This window comes from Argopecten irradians, chromosome 2 (genome assembly GCF_041381155.1).
Source record: "Argopecten irradians isolate NY chromosome 2, Ai_NY, whole genome shotgun sequence".
Taxonomy (NCBI): domain Eukaryota; kingdom Metazoa; phylum Mollusca; class Bivalvia; order Pectinida; family Pectinidae; genus Argopecten; species Argopecten irradians.
The window spans coordinates 8,698,847-8,715,826 of record NC_091135.1 but is presented as its reverse complement, the minus strand read 5'-3'; the positions used below and the strand labels follow the sequence as shown (position 1 = coordinate 8,715,826).

General features: G+C 33.9%; 1 protein-coding gene and 1 long non-coding RNA gene across 2 annotated transcripts; one reads left to right on the top strand and one right to left on the bottom strand.

Moving 5' to 3' along the window:
• The first annotated feature begins 2,107 nt into the window (after positions 1-2,107).
• Positions 2,108-2,708, top strand: LOC138314361 (uncharacterized). Its single transcript, XR_011207363.1, has 2 exons — positions 2,108-2,427; positions 2,468-2,708. It is a non-coding gene; the product is annotated as an uncharacterized lncRNA (long non-coding RNA).
• A 430-nt stretch (positions 2,709-3,138) lies between these two features.
• LOC138314360 (asparagine synthetase [glutamine-hydrolyzing]-like) lies at positions 3,139-16,385 on the bottom strand. Its single transcript, XM_069254660.1, has 10 exons — positions 16,210-16,385; positions 9,096-9,377; positions 8,460-8,697; positions 7,069-7,236; positions 6,604-6,696; positions 6,142-6,269; positions 5,535-5,661; positions 4,869-5,076; positions 4,139-4,376; positions 3,139-3,502 (listed from the first exon to the last, which is right to left on the bottom strand). The coding sequence occupies exons 2-10, from the start codon at positions 9,342-9,344 to the stop codon at positions 3,353-3,355; spliced, it is 1,599 nt and encodes a 532-aa protein (XP_069110761.1). The 5' UTR covers positions 9,345-9,377; positions 16,210-16,385; the 3' UTR covers positions 3,139-3,352.
• Positions 16,386-16,980: the final 595 nt, after the last annotated feature.

The window sequence follows — 16,980 nt, the reverse complement described above, 5'->3', positions numbered from 1 at the left end:
TTTTTAGGCAAAACAATTCACCTAATAAGGTAAACACACTTCTGTCAGAGCGATTTGAGCAGTTCTAGACAAAAGTAGCATTACTCTACGAGCAAGGGACTGGGTTCGGCATACAAGATATTCGACCACAATGTGTAATGGCGGACAGCGAGTGAGTTTGAACATTTCACACGCATTTCATCACCATGGGATTTTCTGACATATCACAGTAAAACCGACTGATCTAATTTCCATTAGAACTGGGGGTTTTCCGATATATATACAAATTTTAATGTTCTCGTAGAATGAATTGTCACTTTAAAGAGCTCATGTGATTTATTGAACAAATTTTGAATGATATTTAATGATGACTGGTCAATTTAATGATCATATTAATTAAGCTTTTTAGATACTCTATGATATACCATGACGTTCTTTGGTATATGAATACATAGCTCCTCATTGCACAGATGGTAAATTCCATGTAAAAATATAAAAGTATAATTGATAGCACTGAAAATGCAATTAACAACTCTTTATTTTACATCAAAACATGATTGTTTCGTATTTCTGGGAACCTTCTTGCTTAGCCCTTTATATGTTTCGTATTTCTGGGAACCTTCTTGCTTAGCCCTTTATATGTTTCGTATTTCTGGGAACCTTCTTGCTTAGCCCTTTATATGTTTCGTATTTCTGGGAACCTTCTTGCTTAGCCCTTTATATGTTTCGTATTTCTGGGAACCTTCTTGCTTAGCCCTTTATATGTTTCGTATTTCTGGGAACCTTCTTGCTTAGCCCTTTATATGTTTCGTATTTCTGGGAACCTTCTTGCTTAGCCCTTTATATGTTTCGTATTTCTGAGAACCTTCTTGCTTAGCCCTTTATATGTTTCGTATTTCTGAGAACCTTCTTGCTTAGCCCTTTATATGTTTCGTATTTCTGGGAACCTTCTTGCTTAGCCCTTTATATGTTTCGTATTTCTGGGAACCTTCTTGCTTAGCCCTTTATATGTTTCGTATTTCTGGGAACCTTCTTGCTTAGCCCTTTATATGTTTCGTATTTCTGAGAACCTTCTTGCTTAGCCCTTTATATGTTTCGTATTTCTGGGAACCTTCTTGCTTAGCCCTTTATATTCATGCGAAATGGATTTTTTTCTTGTATATTTTCCTTTATCTGAACAGAAATATAGCTTCTCTTATGTACAAATTGCATAATATATAATGAGTATATAGTTTGTAGATGCGTTGCTAGTCCAAACAAGTGAAATATGGTCAAGATTTTTATTTACCCAGGTAATCGTACCAAGAACACTAATTTTAATATACGAACTATTTAGATAGGAACTGCATAGTTCTCTACTTACATTTGTTACCTATCAAGGTAGTAAAAGATGCTAGCCTCTCATACATTTCTTGGTTGTTATTATTAACCTCTCATACATTCCTTAATTGTTATTGGTAACTTCTCATACATTTCTTGGTTGTTATTGGTAACTTCTCATACATTTCTTGGTTGTTATTGGTAACTTCTCATACATTTCTTGGTTGTTATTGGTAACTTCTCATACATTTCTTGGTTGTTATTGGTAACCTCTCATACATTTCTTGATTGTTATTGGTAACCTCTCATACATTTCTTGATTGTTATTAGTAACCTCTCATACATTTCTTGGTTGTTATTAGTAACCTCTCATACATTTCTTGATTGTTATTGGTAACTCTCATACATTTCTTGATTGTTATTGTAACCTCTCATACATTTCTTGATTGTTATTGTAACCTCTCATAATTTCTGATTTTATTTATATCCTCTCATACATTCCTTGATTGTTATTTGTAAACCTCTCATACATTTCTTGGTTATTGTAACCTCTCATACATTTCATTGATATCCTTATACATTTCTGGATTTATTTGTAACTCTCATACATGTCTTGGTTACAAGTAGTTTGTTATTATTGTAGTAGTCGAAGATTACAATATGTTAATATAAGGTGGAAGAACGCTGAATGTTTTGAATTAATATCATGTAACACGAATTTATCGAGTAATTTTACTATGTAGTAAATAAAGTTAAGAACCCACTACCTTTCTGAAACAAAACTTAAATGTTTCATAAAAATGATATCGATGGTCTAAACTAAGGTTACAACACAAAACATTGCAATATTTCCTATGGTGACCTATATGAAAATAGTGAAGATTTATTTCTATGTTTTGTTGTCTGGAGCAGTGATAGTGGTGTAATTTTCTGTAATTAGGATGACACGATGGTGGGAAACATAAGACGATCTGCGTTATAAAATTAAGATATGATGTATTTTAATTCAATTGTTTAAAAGGTGTTGATAGGTGTATACAATGTAAATTACGTTCCGTTATTTAGCGAACAGGATCTGATAACATTATGTTAGAAACACTAGTCATTTTATAGATTGTTCCTGTGACAGTGTACTTATTCTCCGTATTTTATTAGTACAATCATATAGTGGTACTTATTCTCCGTATTTTATTAGTACAATCATATAGTGGTATTATTTTCATTCTATATTGTAGCACTATATACACTCATTGTGCTAACTTGTTACGTGTGTATTTCTTTATTTTATACGGTAGAGGCTTCCCATTGCAAACCATTACGTCCAACTGTGTTCGCCAAAATTATAGATATACAAATACACATGTTAAGTACCTGATGTTGAAATAATAAACTCATTAGCTAATGATAAATACTGAATTGTTTGTGGTTAAATGCTGCTTAGTTCTGCGTTCAGATAAAAGAGGTTCCACAACAAGTGATTGTTATTCATTAAGTTGATCAAACTCGAGTTAATCAACTTTCACATTTTGAAAAGACACTAGCTTTCGCGAGTGTATTTTTAAAATATGATAATTGACTAACGAGTGTAGATGATAATAACATTCACTTATTGAGGAGTTTTTATCCAAAACTTAAACTGTGACGATGCAGTGTCTCGTCTACGTTTCAGAAAAGCTGATCTTCGTATTTGACGTCCTAGACATCTTTCTACGTATAAATATAATTATATTTTCTTAATTAAGAATCAACATTTTGTTGTTCATGGTTTGAATAAGCGTTGTGTGGTGTTTTATTTATAATTTCCGCCTTGTTATGTTTTCAAAAAATCACGAAACCATCTTTCACAGCTTGCATTTTATTATCTTAACATACATGTAGTGCGAGTTATCTTTCTTACATAGAGTATAATTATATAAGCTGAAAGAAGCTCGTAATTCTTTGATTTTATTTTGGTTAGCATGAACAAACGACCCTTAATATAGATGTACATGTGTAAGTTACATGGTCATTGTTTATACTGGTCTAGTGTTCTAGGTGAGGGATCAGTAGTCGATTACCACTTAGGTATCCATATGTATGGTATCACGTGACTCTGTCCGGGATAAAACTTCTCGAATATCTTTCGGTAATACAAAGATTCCTTACTAGTTGGTGGGTTGTGGTAATACTGCTGAGTGCACTCCTCCAATTCAGAATTCTGTATCTGTAACAGGAATGAAGCACTATAGACTTACAGTCTTCCTATATTTGCGTAATCAATATTAGCGCAAATATGATCTTAGGAAGGGTAGCAGAAAGATAAACTCGCGCAATTATCATCATGGCTATGTATGAGATACATGTTCAGTCATCGAATGAACACAACCATATTTAACCTCAGCTTTTCTCGTGCGAAAATAATATAATCGCATAAACATGTATGCTAACAGTATTTGGATCATTAACATACAAATGGCATAGGAAACACATGACAACTTTATCCATTCCACAAAGATGACGATACATGTAGACGGTACTGATATAATTCAACTGCATGGGTTAAATGAAATATTCTGATTAACGGATACGTATTAATTGGTATTATGTCATTGAATGATGTCATGGAAGTACAAATGTACGTTAAAATTGTCGGATTTGAAAAAAAAGTAATCGTTACACATTATCAGAAGAAAATTGTATGTAATGATAACTCATATATTTATACAGTTATATGTAAGTCGACATTTGACGAAATTTGAAAGAAATAATGTATATATAATGTTGCACGTAACCTATTATTCGAGCAGAATACAATACATATTGTAGAAGACATGATTTTAAATAAATGAAATAAACAAACCTTGTCCTCCACGTAATCTTGTATGAATTCATACCAGGGCTTTGTCTTTGAGGTCAAGCCGTCACTGAGTTGTTCCTTTGGTCGCCATAGTATATCCTTTGGTATCAGATCAGTGTCGTCGAAGGCAGACCGTAAAAGGTGTTTCTCTATACCATTAACCGGACTCCTTAGGGAGGGGTCAAGTGACAGGTAGTAACTGCTGAATCCGTGGTCAAGGAACGGAACTCGTAATTCGAGTCTGAACAAATCAAGATTATATACACCAAGGAAGAACTAATTAACTATTTAGAAAATTACTCGAAACCCATTTTACCGCAAAAATTTCCACCAGACCTAAAAGTTTGTAAATATATAAACTACATTTTATATTATAACCAGAAGTCCGAATTACATATACCGTGAAATGAAATCGCGAAAAATATTCATGTGTGCAGTTTACTGAAACGGTTAAGCGTAATTCGTTTTATAAAATCGTTTCGTTATGTATCTTGCCCCATACTTAATTGCGCTCTTTTGACGTCTAAATCCGACAAAATGGGTATCGCAACATGACCTAAGATATCAGACTGAAACGTTTCATATAGATATATGAAGTTAAAAATGGCAAATATCGCTGATCAGTTAGAAAGTAAGTACACCTATATATCGTTACTTACCCTGCATCGTTTAGAAGAAAACGCTGCAGAATGATTAGTTTGTTGATGGTATTATATGCATGTTTTTAACTCACCCAAAAGCCGAAGGCATACGCTCCACTCGTAGGATGTCAAACATACACAAGTCCTTGCAGAGTCGTCTGCTGTCAATGTCGGCTTCCTCAACAGAGGGCGCATTTTTGAAGTAGCTGTATCCCTGAGCTATCTCGTCGGCACCTTCCCCTGAGAGAATCACTGTCGTGTCGGTATTCTCCTTAATATACTTACAAAGTAAGTATACAGCTGTACAAAAAGCTATATAATCATTTCATTTTGCTTAAATGTCATGTCGTTAAAGTTTAAAGAACGTTTAAAGTGATGCAATAACGCTCTTTCACCAACTCAACACTTGTTGTATTGTGTTGACTAGCCCCACTTACACTTTAAGACTTCCAAGGCAAGCCAGATTAGTGCATTTATCATGTCTTAAATACATTATAATTGATATTGCACGAGAAAGACAAACATGCATATGCATTTAAAATTCAGTTGATACTTTGATATCACAACCGAAATAATGTGTTGCAACTTATTTCGTTAACAATTCACGTGTCTTTTTAAATTGCATTTAAACATATACTCAATATTAATGTGAGGAATGTATTCGTATCATAGACATTCAAATCAATTATAGAAAATTCAAATATTCTTCCGACAACATGGCGATTTATCACCCAAGAGATACATGGATAACGACTTACCAGTAGAGCCTCGGACAGTCAGAATATCGTAGCTCTCTAAGTGATAGATGACATTTTCTATGGCGGTAACAGCTTCTTCAGGCGTGAAGATAATCTCATGATGCTCTGTTCCTAAGTAATCTGCAACCTTAATGAAAATTTTATAATAAAAATTCTTCAAGTACATTGGTTAATGTAAAATAAGGATACCTCCTTTCACTTGCTTCTTAGTACCAGACAAGGAATCCTAATTGCATTAAAAATAACTAATTAAAAAACCAGCTATTATTAATTGGAATGATTATAGTTAGAAAGAGTACTTTGCTCTAAACTTAATACCATGTTATTTTAGCAATATAAATGGATATATAGAATAGACAACTTGATCTTTAATTTAGTTGTAATTAGGCATCAAAATAGTAGTCTATTAGACTTAGTTTAAAAATAAACATTATAATTATACTAATCAGTTAAATGTAGTCAACAATGTAGAATTGGAATATTCATTCAATGCATAATTGTTATATGGAACATAAGGAAACGTTTGATAATTATGAAACATTTTCATATATACTGGAAGATAAATAATATTGATGCAATCGAGAACATTTTAATTAAGAAATTCTACCTTTTTTGCAGCCACTAGATCGGGACTTCCCTTCAAACCGATGGAAAACGTCTGAATCGGATAAGGCAGATTTCTTTCTTTCGCAAATTTAACCAGGAGCGCGGTGACCAAGCTCGAATCTAACCCACCTGCAAGTCATGAAAATGATTATTAAATCTCTGAACTAATTTAAGTATGAACTATACTGTTCCATTCAGAAGTCATTTATAGTAATGCAGGAAAACACCTTTTCATATTTCACAAAAGTAAATACCAGTATACTAAATAACAAAAGCGGAATAAAATTTTAGCAAATAATCGATCTTGAACAGTTCAGCGCATCCTTGTTACATAAACGATAAACGGTAAATCAAATTAGCGCATCCATACGTATGAATAGTTCAGTGCATCACTTGTCGCGCAAAGGGCGCTAAAATATTGCTGTCGCGAAATATGTACGTTTAAATTATTTAAATCACAAACCCGACAGAAGACAACCGATACGACGGTCAGCCATCATCCTCTTATCAACCGCACTCGTTAGATAGGTTTTTATTCCTGTTTTTTCATCATCATCTGTAATAAAAAAAATGGCAAAATTCAGAGATAAATAAAACACAAAAATAATTGGCTGTGTATCAGTTTCCGTAAGCAAGCTCCGTTTCGAGTGCGATTATTTTTGCGTATTTCGATTGGGTAGAGTAGAAACATATATAACTCCATTTTGATTCCTGCATGCTATTTCATTGCATTGAAGGATTTAAGTTATGGGAAGTAACCCCTGATATATTTTAATATGCGACACCTATGAAAAGAAATCGAAGCAATTAAATGTTAAGCTTCGTGCAATGGTATTCGCGAAGTCAAATACCGGCGTGAAAATAAGATGGTTTAGAACAGTATATGTAATTGTTATTGGTGTTAAATAGTGCGATTAATCGACCATACCTAGTAGTGTAACAGTTGCATAAAATGGGATATCACCAATCGCATGGAACTGGGTCAAACCATCGTATGAGACCCGACATTTGCTGTCCAGTGAATAGGTCTCCACATGGCCAGGCAAGACAGGTTGAATACGGTCTTTTGAATTGTGACCAATTACATCCATCAATCCTGAAATTACACAATATAAGTCATGATTGAGTCATATATTCCAAATCATCTTCAATTTAAAATTTGAAATTATTTGTAGGCGTTTTTTATACTAAATGATTTTTGTCCAACTATTGGAAAACAAGCGATATCGTTTGTAAACTTTTCTCAAAATGTTTATACCATAAGACATTTCCCCAATTAATTGTAGATAATTGGGTAACCATCACTTATGAAATATATTGCGCGTCATAAATACTGCTTACGTGTAGTAGATAACAAGATTGATGCCGCATATACATGTATACTTACTGCATGGTAAATTTATTTGCGAGGATTAATTTTATTCGCGGTCGCGTTATTATCCGCGAACTAAAATACTGGCGAATAAACAGAACGAATGTCAAAAAAACTGCTTATTCGTATGACTGTAATTAAGTGACAGCGCGCGGTAAATTCTTCCACGAAGCTTTTTAAAACAGAAAATTGCGAAATTCAATAACTCCACTGTGATATCGGCGACTCGAGGACTATACATTTCGATAATTGATCATGTTATTAACTTATCAATATATACATATCACTGATCAATTTAATAGTTAATATTCCCATGAAAATATATAATATATACTTTGCGAATATTAACATATGGTTTCATATGTCAATTGGACTCGAAAGACGCATCTAGTGATAACACGATGTCTCCGTAATTCGCTTTTTATAGCGTGATTTCATAATTTAAATTCTGACAGCGATATAATGTATATTTTATGCGCGTAGTAAATTAGAAATATTGTGACAGATGTATTGTAAACAAAACCACATATGTTGTTACTGTATAATCAAGATAATATTTTTTTATGCAATACAACTTCTCTATAACTTACAAATGTTACTGTCTAGTTACATATATGAAGGCATTTCAAGTATGCTTTTGTAATGACGAACGTCAAATGTTCCCTCTATTTGGAATTTTTTTTTACAAAACGATTATATGTATTGCAGTATTGAGCACAACAGCTCTTATTCTATGTTCAATAGGTAAGCAAAGATAAATTTAAGCCTGGAACTCTGATTTCATGGTTTTTTAATATCTTCATGAAAGTAGTATACATCTATTAATACCGGGGAAGCAAAAAACGTCTTTAATTTGTGAAAATGGGGTCGGACAAGGATCACTCCCCTATTGTGTTTGCATTTCAAAGAGAAACCACATAAAACTACATCAGAAAATATTCACTTACCTTTCAGTTCTGAACATGTTGATAAAAACCCGTCTTCATTGAGAAAACGAAATAGAGGTTTGACACCGAATGTGTCCCTTCCAAGAAAGACTTTCCGGTTGTTGGTATCCAATAGACAGAAGGCAAATACTCCGTCCAGATGACTGGCCGTGAACTTTATCCCTCCCCGAGCATACAGATGAATGATGGATTCACCATCACACTGGGTATTGTAATGAAAGTCAAACTGCTTTTGAAGCTGTAGGAAGAGATAACAAAAATTATAATGACAATATTCAGACTATCATCAGCTTTATTTCACTGAAATGAAAGAGGAAAAACAAGACAATAACTATATGTACCATGGTACCATTGTCGTAATGTCATATAGTACGTTAGTTTCGAGATACCAAAACGACACAGATAAAGTAAGATTTGTCGTTAACTAGTTAGACCGTGATCGTGACGTCTGATGTGAGTTTTGTTGTGTCACAAGCATTGGAATGCATGACCAATCGACTTACCTCCGTATTGGCGTTTGTGTGCAAGCTATCTACCCCTGTGTAAGTAAAGTGTAAAAACCTTTGTCCAAATAAAAGACATGTATACATATACCATCGAAATACACTTGGGAAAATATCTTTGCAATATACTCACTTCTTTGTGGTTATATATTTCCCCATTATAGATGAGCCAAATATGAGGATGTTGGTTAACTCGCATCGGTTGCATCCCATGTTGGGCATCCACGATGGCAAGACGATGAAATCCCAAGCAACAATATGGAAATTGATAAATGGTCTCAAGTCTAAAGGCATCCGGTCCACGGTGGGATATTTTATAGGCTGCGTGGCATAAAGTGAACACATCCTCTGTACTCCCGAAAAGTGCCCATATACCACACATGTTGGTCGCAATATGCTGATGGAACAATGTCGTCTTAAATAAAAGTGAAGCGGTGACTGAGTGAAGTAATTGTCGAATAGTAAAATGATGTCACAAACCTATACGCGATTTTCATGTTGATAAACATGTAGGCCATGGGCTAGGAGGGTCCCACATGCACCCCCCCCCCAAACCTCCGAACCAATATTTTTCTTAACCCTTATGACCCACTGATAACAAATCAAAATGTTAACATTGCATAAGTTGGGATGAACTTCCGGTTATGACGTCATCAAGATGGCCGCCATCTCAAATTTCACTAAAAAATGAAAAATAGTCATAACATTGACATTTTTCAACCGAAGTAGTCAAATGAGGTATCAAAATGACCATAATAGAACACTTAAAACATATCAGGACCAAATAACCAAATATATGTAGTGATTTATACGCAGGAAGTGAAAAAATAGGATTTTAAGCTCAAAAATGGTAATTTTTTAGAAAAAATTTCATATTTTGATTGACGCAGCAAAAACGTTTTCCAACCGCAAACTATTATTTCTAATTAGTTTTTTGTCCACTTATAAATCAGTTTAAACAAAAACAAGAAAAAAAACAATGTTAACATTGAATAAGTTCCGGTTATGACGTCATCAAGATGGCCGCCATCACGAATTTCACTAAAAATGAAAAATATTCATAACATTGACATTTTTCAACTTAAATAGACAAATGAGGTATCAAAATGACCACAATAGAACAACAAGTACATATCAGGACCAAAACATCCAATATATGTAGCAATTTGTACGTAGGAAATGAAAAAATAAGATTTTAAACTCAAAAATGGTAATTTTTCAGCAAATTTTTCATATTTGTCTTCATGCAGCAAAAATGTTTCCCAACAACAAATCATTATTCGTAATCAGTTATTTGATCTCTTATAAATCAATAAATCAATGAAAACACCAACAAAAATTAAAATATATAGAAATGCAAAAGATAATTATTGTTATACCCTCATTAGGTTTACAAAACATCACCAGGTGCGTATAATGGGCATATGCTATTTTTCGAACTCGAAACCGCTGACGCTGACCAGCGTCTCAGAAATAATTATTACAGCACAACACCTACTGATAGAGTAACAAATGTAACCTAAGCCTGTGTTTCTCTTTATATCATTTTTCAGAACGTTTGTGTCTTTGAAAATGAGAACATTCATTGTTTATTTCCTATGCATAGCATAGGCAAAATGTTAGATGGTTACTACAGTGTCACATATTTCTTTCACTGGTTCTTTATGATAACCATTATCATTGTACGTGCTTTCTCGACTCACTGCTCCATCCACTGAAGAGACTCGGCATGTCTGGTAGCTGGTAGTCCAAATTATCAGAATAATCGAGATATCAGTATCAAATTCGTCGAAAGCCATAGCGTTATCTTCAATGTCGATGAGCTGATGTGACAGTACATTACCAGTGTTGTTCTAGCCTGTCATCTTTCATAACCCATCCTTGGCCAGAGTTCATATCAGGAACAATAGGTTCAGAGATGTGGGATCTCCCTCAGATTCTAACATATCGTATATACTGTTCCAGACTTCTTCGGCATAATGGAAACTGCACCAGATCCACATTATTCGAATGGTGGAATTGGTTCTCCTTAGCACATAGCTCCATAATTTGAAGTACCATTCATTAATCTAGTGGACCCTCGTGCGCCCATAAATGGCACAGGTGATATCATCGAGGTCATTAATGAGGCCATTAATGTTAAATGTTTTTCATTGGTCTGACTTTTCCCACTCCCTTGAAGGTGCTGGTTGTGTCACATCTGGTGTATGCGTAAAGAGACCATTGAAGACTCTCCAGAAATAAAATTTTCTACAGTGCTTTTCAGACTTGGCAAATAGTGGAACTTCACTGCAGACCTCATTTATGACCTCAAAGAATCCACCTGTGCCATCTATGGTCACTGAAGGTTCACAAGATTGAGGAATTGTGCTTCATACGAAATAAGGAGAACCAGCCCAAACCTTCGCAGAATGGGGATCTGATAGTCTGGAACATCATATACGATATTTGAATCACTAGGTTGGAAACAGGAAGAGCTCCTACATCCCTGTCACTGATGTTTCTTATGTTAACTCTGGCCATGGACGGTTGACAAGCTACAACCACGATGGCAACCCGGTAATGTAATGTCACATCAGCTCATCAGCTCATCGCTATCGAAGACAAAGAACTAGTGAAAGAAATATGTGACACTGTTAAGTAACCATCTGACATTTCCTGACGTTATACACAGGAAATAATACTGGATGTGCTCATTCTAAAAGGCACAAAACGTTTCGGAAAGTGTCATGGTATTTACGGTATGACAGAATTACCTCAGTTTTAATTTGATACCATATAGCTATTAGTTGGCATTTTGCAGTTATAATTCAGTTTGAGACGCTACTAGTGTACAACATTTCGAACATGAAAGTGAATTATTTTGAAGTCCCACTTAGATATTCAGCCAACCTAAAATTCTTTGTTAAGATTTAAATTTTCAATAGCCACTATTATATTCAGGAAATTCTAAGACACCAGGAAACTGTAGTCTCGGCGGTTTGGGAAAAATACACTATCATATGACCTGTATACGCAAACCGTGATGCTTTGTAAACCAAATGATGGTATAACAATAATTCTCTTTTGCATATCTATATATTTTGTTGTTGTTTTTACTGATTGACAAGAGATTAAATAACTGATTACGATCAATAATAATTGTTGGGAAACATTTTTGCTGCATGAAGACAAATATGAAAAGTTTGCTGAAAAATTACCATTTTTGAGCTTAAAATCTTATTTTTTCATTTCCTACGTACAAATCGCTACATATATTGGATGATTTGGTCCTGATATGTATTTGTTGTTTTATTGTGGTCATTTTGATACCTCATTTGTCTACTTCAGTTGAAAAATGTCAATGTTATGAATATTTTTCATTTTTTTAGTGAAATTCGTGATGGTGGCCATATTGATGACGTCATAACCGGAACTTATATAATGTTAACATTGGTTTTTTTCTTGTTTTTGTTTAAACTGATTTATAAGTGGACAAAAAACTAATTAGAAATAATAGTTTGCGGTTGGAAAACGTTTTTGTTGCGTCAATCAAAATATGAAAAATTTACTAAAAAATTACCATTTTTGAGCTTAAAATCCTATTTTTTCACTTCCTGCGTAAAAATCACTACATATATTTGGTTATTTGGTCCTGATATGTTTTTAGTGTTCTATTTTGGTCATTTTGATGCCTCATTTGTCTACTTCGGTTGAGAAATGTCAATGTTATGACTATTTTTTATTTTGTAGTGAAATTTGAGATGGCGGCCATCTTGATGACGTCATAACCGGAAGTTCATCCCAACTTATGCAATGTTAACATTTTGATTTGTGATCAGTGGGTCATAAGGGTTAAGAAAAATATTGGTTCGGAGGTTTGGGGGGGGTGCATGTGGGACCCTCCTAGCCCATGGCCTAATGTAGTAGTTGCAGATGTTACATCATAACATTTTATTAACCCATTTAGGGATAAAACTTAAAAAAACAATAAATATAAATGATAAATGGTATAATTATGATGCATCATCTATTTTATTGTCATTACTTAAACATATTAGTATCTTTACTGGTAATCAATGAAACAATTTACACCAGCATACGCAATACTAATTTAAAAGTAAGACCTACAAATTTTACATTAAAATACAGATCCTTTAATATTCTCGCTTTGTTTCATGGACGATCTGACAACATCCCATGAGGTATTATTACCGATTGACCAATCAAAATACCTCTAAATTCTTGACGGGGACGAAATAATTTGCAAGCTGAGGAGGGAGAATTATATAAGACTCTTTCATAAGCGGATATGAAGGATAGGGAGATTCTAGCCGAGGGTCACAAAATGTAGTTAAACCCGAGGCTTGCCGAGGGTTTTGCAACATTTTGTGATCCCGCGGGTAGAATATCCCTATGCTTCATATCAACTTATGAAAGAGTATTTTTCTTCCTTAGCTCGACGTTTTATTGCAATTTTACAACTATAATATCCCGCCATTTTGAAATAAATTCGAAGAAATCAACTGCTGAAGGTCAATCTTTATACATGGAAAATATGTGATATTTTCAACAAAAATTCCGTTGTTTGCATATTTTATAGTAAAACCAGTCAAATTTGTGAAAAAAATGTTAAAATTTTACCGAGGAAATAGAAATTTTGTTGACGCCGTGACGTCACGAGGCTTTATTGTATGCGTAGCCTTGTAATATAGCCTCAGGCGGCATGAGTGTATTACCGTAGACCACCCAGTATTAAACCCGTAGGTATGAAAGAAAGATATGTATTTCATTCAGGTTACATGGACCATACAGATTTTATAGTCTTTAGATAGATTATAAAATAGACCGAAATCACTCATCATATACGCCAATCAATTACGTAGATACTTTTGAATGATTACAAATTATACTTGTATGTAGTTCTTGTATGCTGTCAGTATGCTAATCACATATACTATGCTAGTTTGGGTAATGAAAACAATATAGTTAAGTGTTACCAGAGAGCCAAAAAAAATACGTCACACGGGGCAATTAACCAGGTTTACAATTCATCATCCAGACAACCTGTTTTATAATGCATACACATTTATCACCATGTGAATAAAGTGAAAAGTGTGGTATATCGGAACGTGTATGTGTATAGACGTATGATATTCGGCCACAAACTTTTTTATGTTCAATTTTATCCAGGTAATGTAACGTAGTATGTGGGAATTCACTGAGTACTGCGTGGAATTTTATCCACCCATCAACGTTCGTTATTTTCCCTTCAGTGCTTATGCCTAATGTTATGCGATATAAAATCATCCATGTGTGTAAACATTTTCAATGTGACGGACACGTGACTTTGAAAAATATCTATATATGTACTTCAATAACCGCATGAGTAAGTCGGTAAGACTAAGATTGACCTTGCGACTCTGTATGTGTGTAAATTGTGAAAACCTCTTTGATAACATGATCCATTTATCACATATTGACTATAAATGATGTTTTGATTGAAACATAATTGAACCTTGGCATATACCATACATTTTGTCATGTTTAACAAACATATGCATGCAAAAGTATATCATCAAATCAAATACAGTCGAGACTGTCTTATGTGACTTTCCAAGGGACCATCACAAAAAAGTCACATAAGACAGGGAGTCACTTAAGGCAGTCCAAGTTCATCCGCAACATCACTGTACAAAAATCTGTCTGTAATTGTCTGTAAATTTATTCTTCATTACAAATATATCACATGATTTTATAAAAAATAAGTCAATAATAATAATAATAAATGTACCAGGTATAATCAATCTTACAATCTATTTTTGAAAAAAATGCAGATAACCGTAATGGGAGAAGTCGTGGTACTCTACGTCACATTCTACATTATAAATATTTATATATACATATTTACTAGCATTGTTCCTGCCATATAACACTGCGTAAACACTCGAAATGACATTATATAACAAGTACTCATTGTAATTGACACCATTACATAGTCCCCCGAACGCACCCCCAATTGCAACAAATCAAGAATGCAGTTGCACAGTGTATATGAACATCTTGGGAGAATTTTGATGTACTTTTATATAGGAATTCAGGTTCTCCTAAAATGTACATACATAACTACATAACTCGGTGATCATGACCCAGGACCTAGCCATGCCTTGTACCTGCGTATATAGAACGAATATACGTACCCGGCCTACTATACTTTTCGGCCGGGTACGAATTGGTCCCTATGTGTCGTAGTGGAGCACTGCCTCCGAAAATCACTCGGGCACAGTTTTCTATACTTTTTCGTAAGTTTCCAATTATTTTATGCGTATACATTCATTTAAATATATTATTTTTGTCCAAAACAAACATAACTACCATTCTTAATATCTACCGTACCGCTCACAAGACGTCAAATTCACAATTTGTGGACATGCTCTTCAGAAAAATCTTCATATGTATTATGTAAAAAAACAATGCCTCGATGAGGATTTGATAATTTATGTGGTTCAGTTTTATTGCCTAGTAGGTAAGCGATATCAAACAAGTACTATAAAATGCAAAAAACGTTTTATAATGATTTGCATAATCATTACTTTGCTCCATTAGCAGTAATAGGCACCAATTGTAGCTCTAAAGACGACACGATTTTCTGTCTAAAATTCTTTTGAGCTACAATATTGCAGTTACTGCGTATAGTGCGCACCCCAACTTTTCACTTGATAATTTATGAAAAAAGTGTGCACTATACGCGTAAAAATACGGTTATACAAGGCTATTTTCAGAGGAATTGATGTGGCAGTTATCATGACTGTATGGCATCCCTTAAAATTTTAAGTTAAAACCCCCATTTACCAATTATTAATAAATTGCTGACGAAAAATTGAAAACAGGAAGTTGGCATAGCGACAGTCTTTTAAAATTTTCATCATATTGATCAGCATCCCTTAATACCCATACATGTTAATTTTTATTGAAATCAGAGACCAAAATATAAAAACAGGAAGTTAGCCCAGCGGCCATCTTGGAATATTAAAATCTTTGCGGAAATTTTTGCATGTTGTTCACTATCCCTTAAAACCCCTACAGACCAAATTTCTTTGGGATCGGAGACCGAAACCTGAAAACAGGAAGTGTTCACCAGGTTTACAATTCATCATCCAAACAACCTGTTTTATAATGCATACACATTTATCACCATGTGAATAAAGTGAAAAGTGTGGTATATCGGAACGTGTATAATTTACTAAATGAAAATTAAATAAACTCACCAGCCTTTAGATCGGGTCAAGTGTCAATCAAATATGTTGTTTATAAGTGTATAGACGTAGGATATTTAGCCACAAACTTTTTTATGTTCAATTTTATCCAGGTAATGTAATGTAGTATGTGGAATTCACTGAGTGCTGCGTGGTATTTTATCCACCCATCAACGTTCGTTATTTCCCCTTCAGTGCTTATCATCCATGTGTGTAAACATTTTCAATGTGACGGACACGTGACTTCGAAAAATCTCTATATATGTACTTCAATAACCACATGAGTAAGTCGGTCAGACTAAGTCGAGTCAAATACAGTCGAGACTGTCTTATGTGATTTTCCAAGGGACCATCACAAAAAAGTCACATAAGACAGGGAATCACTTAAGGCAATCCAAGTTCATCCGCAACATCACTGTTCAAAAAATCTGTCTGTAATTGTCTGTAAATTTATTCTTCATTACAAATATATCACATGATTTTATAAAAAAATCAATCAAAAATAATAATAAAAAATGTACCGGGTATTATCAATCTTACAATCTATTTTGGAAAAAAATGCAGATAATCGTAATGGGAGAAGTCGTGGTACTCTACGTCACATTCTACATTATAAATATTTATATATACATATTTACTAGCATTGTTCCTGCCATATAACACTGTGTAAACATTCGAAATGACATTATATAATTATTCAATTCAAGGGGTTTTTTTTCAAAATAAATAAATTTCATTATTTGCTGATTAAACAATTTTGAAGGTCACCGTTCGTTCATTAAA

Bases quoted from the DNA above. Each gene is read 5' to 3' on its own strand.
- LOC138314360 (XM_069254660.1), bottom strand. From the start codon at position 9,344: ATGTGTGGTATATGGGCACTTTTCGGGAGTACAGAGGATGTGTTCACT. The intron at 6,697-7,068 runs GTATGGTCGATT...TTTTTATTACAG, and splicing joins TGCAACTGTTACACTACTAG to ATGATGATGAAAAAACAGGA. The intron at 6,270-6,603 runs GTTTGTGATTTA...CATGACTTGCAG, and splicing joins TATCGGTTGTCTTCTGTCGG to GTGGGTTAGATTCGAGCTTG.